This window comes from Pundamilia nyererei, unplaced genomic scaffold (assembly GCF_000239375.1).
Source record: "Pundamilia nyererei isolate P.nyererei 1_Seehausen unplaced genomic scaffold, PunNye1.0 scaffold00134, whole genome shotgun sequence".
In the NCBI taxonomy this organism is placed as follows: domain Eukaryota; kingdom Metazoa; phylum Chordata; class Actinopteri; order Cichliformes; family Cichlidae; genus Pundamilia; species Pundamilia nyererei.
The window spans coordinates 704,192-704,808 of NW_005187535.1; the positions used below are offsets into that span (position 1 = coordinate 704,192).

The 617-nt window shown below is 41.8% G+C and overlaps 1 protein-coding gene across 2 annotated transcripts in view; it reads left to right on the forward strand.

The window, feature by feature from the left end:
• The window catches only part of xpnpep1 (X-prolyl aminopeptidase (aminopeptidase P) 1, soluble), a 14,445-nt gene extending 14,090 nt beyond the window's left edge, over positions 1-355 (forward strand). For both annotated transcript variants that reach the window (XM_005743646.1, XM_005743645.2), the window contains exon 20: positions 88-355. In XM_005743646.1, coding sequence (XP_005743703.1) covers positions 88-207 — 120 coding nt within the window. In that variant the 3' untranslated portion in view covers positions 208-355. The remainder of the gene's footprint in view (positions 1-87) is intronic.
• Positions 356-617: the final 262 nt, after the last annotated feature.

The following is a 617-nucleotide window of genomic DNA, read 5'->3' on the forward strand; positions in this document are numbered from 1 at the left end:
ACATTCTCAGCTTGCAATGTTATTGAAATCCTGTATTACATTATGCCGTGTATATGTGGTTTGACTCTTGGCTCTCCTCTCCTGCAGCGGGACTGGGTGAATGAGTACCACAGGAAGTGTCGGGAGGTGGTTGGAGCAGAGTTGGAGAGGCAGGGTAGGCAGGAGGCATTAGAGTGGCTGATCAGAGAGACCCAGCTGATCATCTGAGGACCATGATCATTTTGCCCAGGATTACTGTTGATTGCTCTGCAGTGATAAACGTTTGTATTTTCTCATGTTTCTCCATGTCTCGCACCCAGCTTCTTTTGTAAAGCACATTACATCAGCAGTTTTATTAAAGATCTGTCAAAAGCAAGAAGCACTTTTATATCCTTACTGTTTTGTGAGGGGAAATAACTTCTGATGAACTAGTAGCATATATTGAGTGTTCATGAAACATGGAATACATTATTCAGACTCTTTTAGAGCAAAAGAAATCTACAGTAGTAGTAGTTCTGAGTAGTGTATCACAGACTACTGAATCTAGGTTGTACAACTGATGTAGTGCCCGTCACATCTTGGTGAGAAGTTTTCATACACATAGCTGGAGGTGTCAAACTTCAAACCTTTCAGACTGA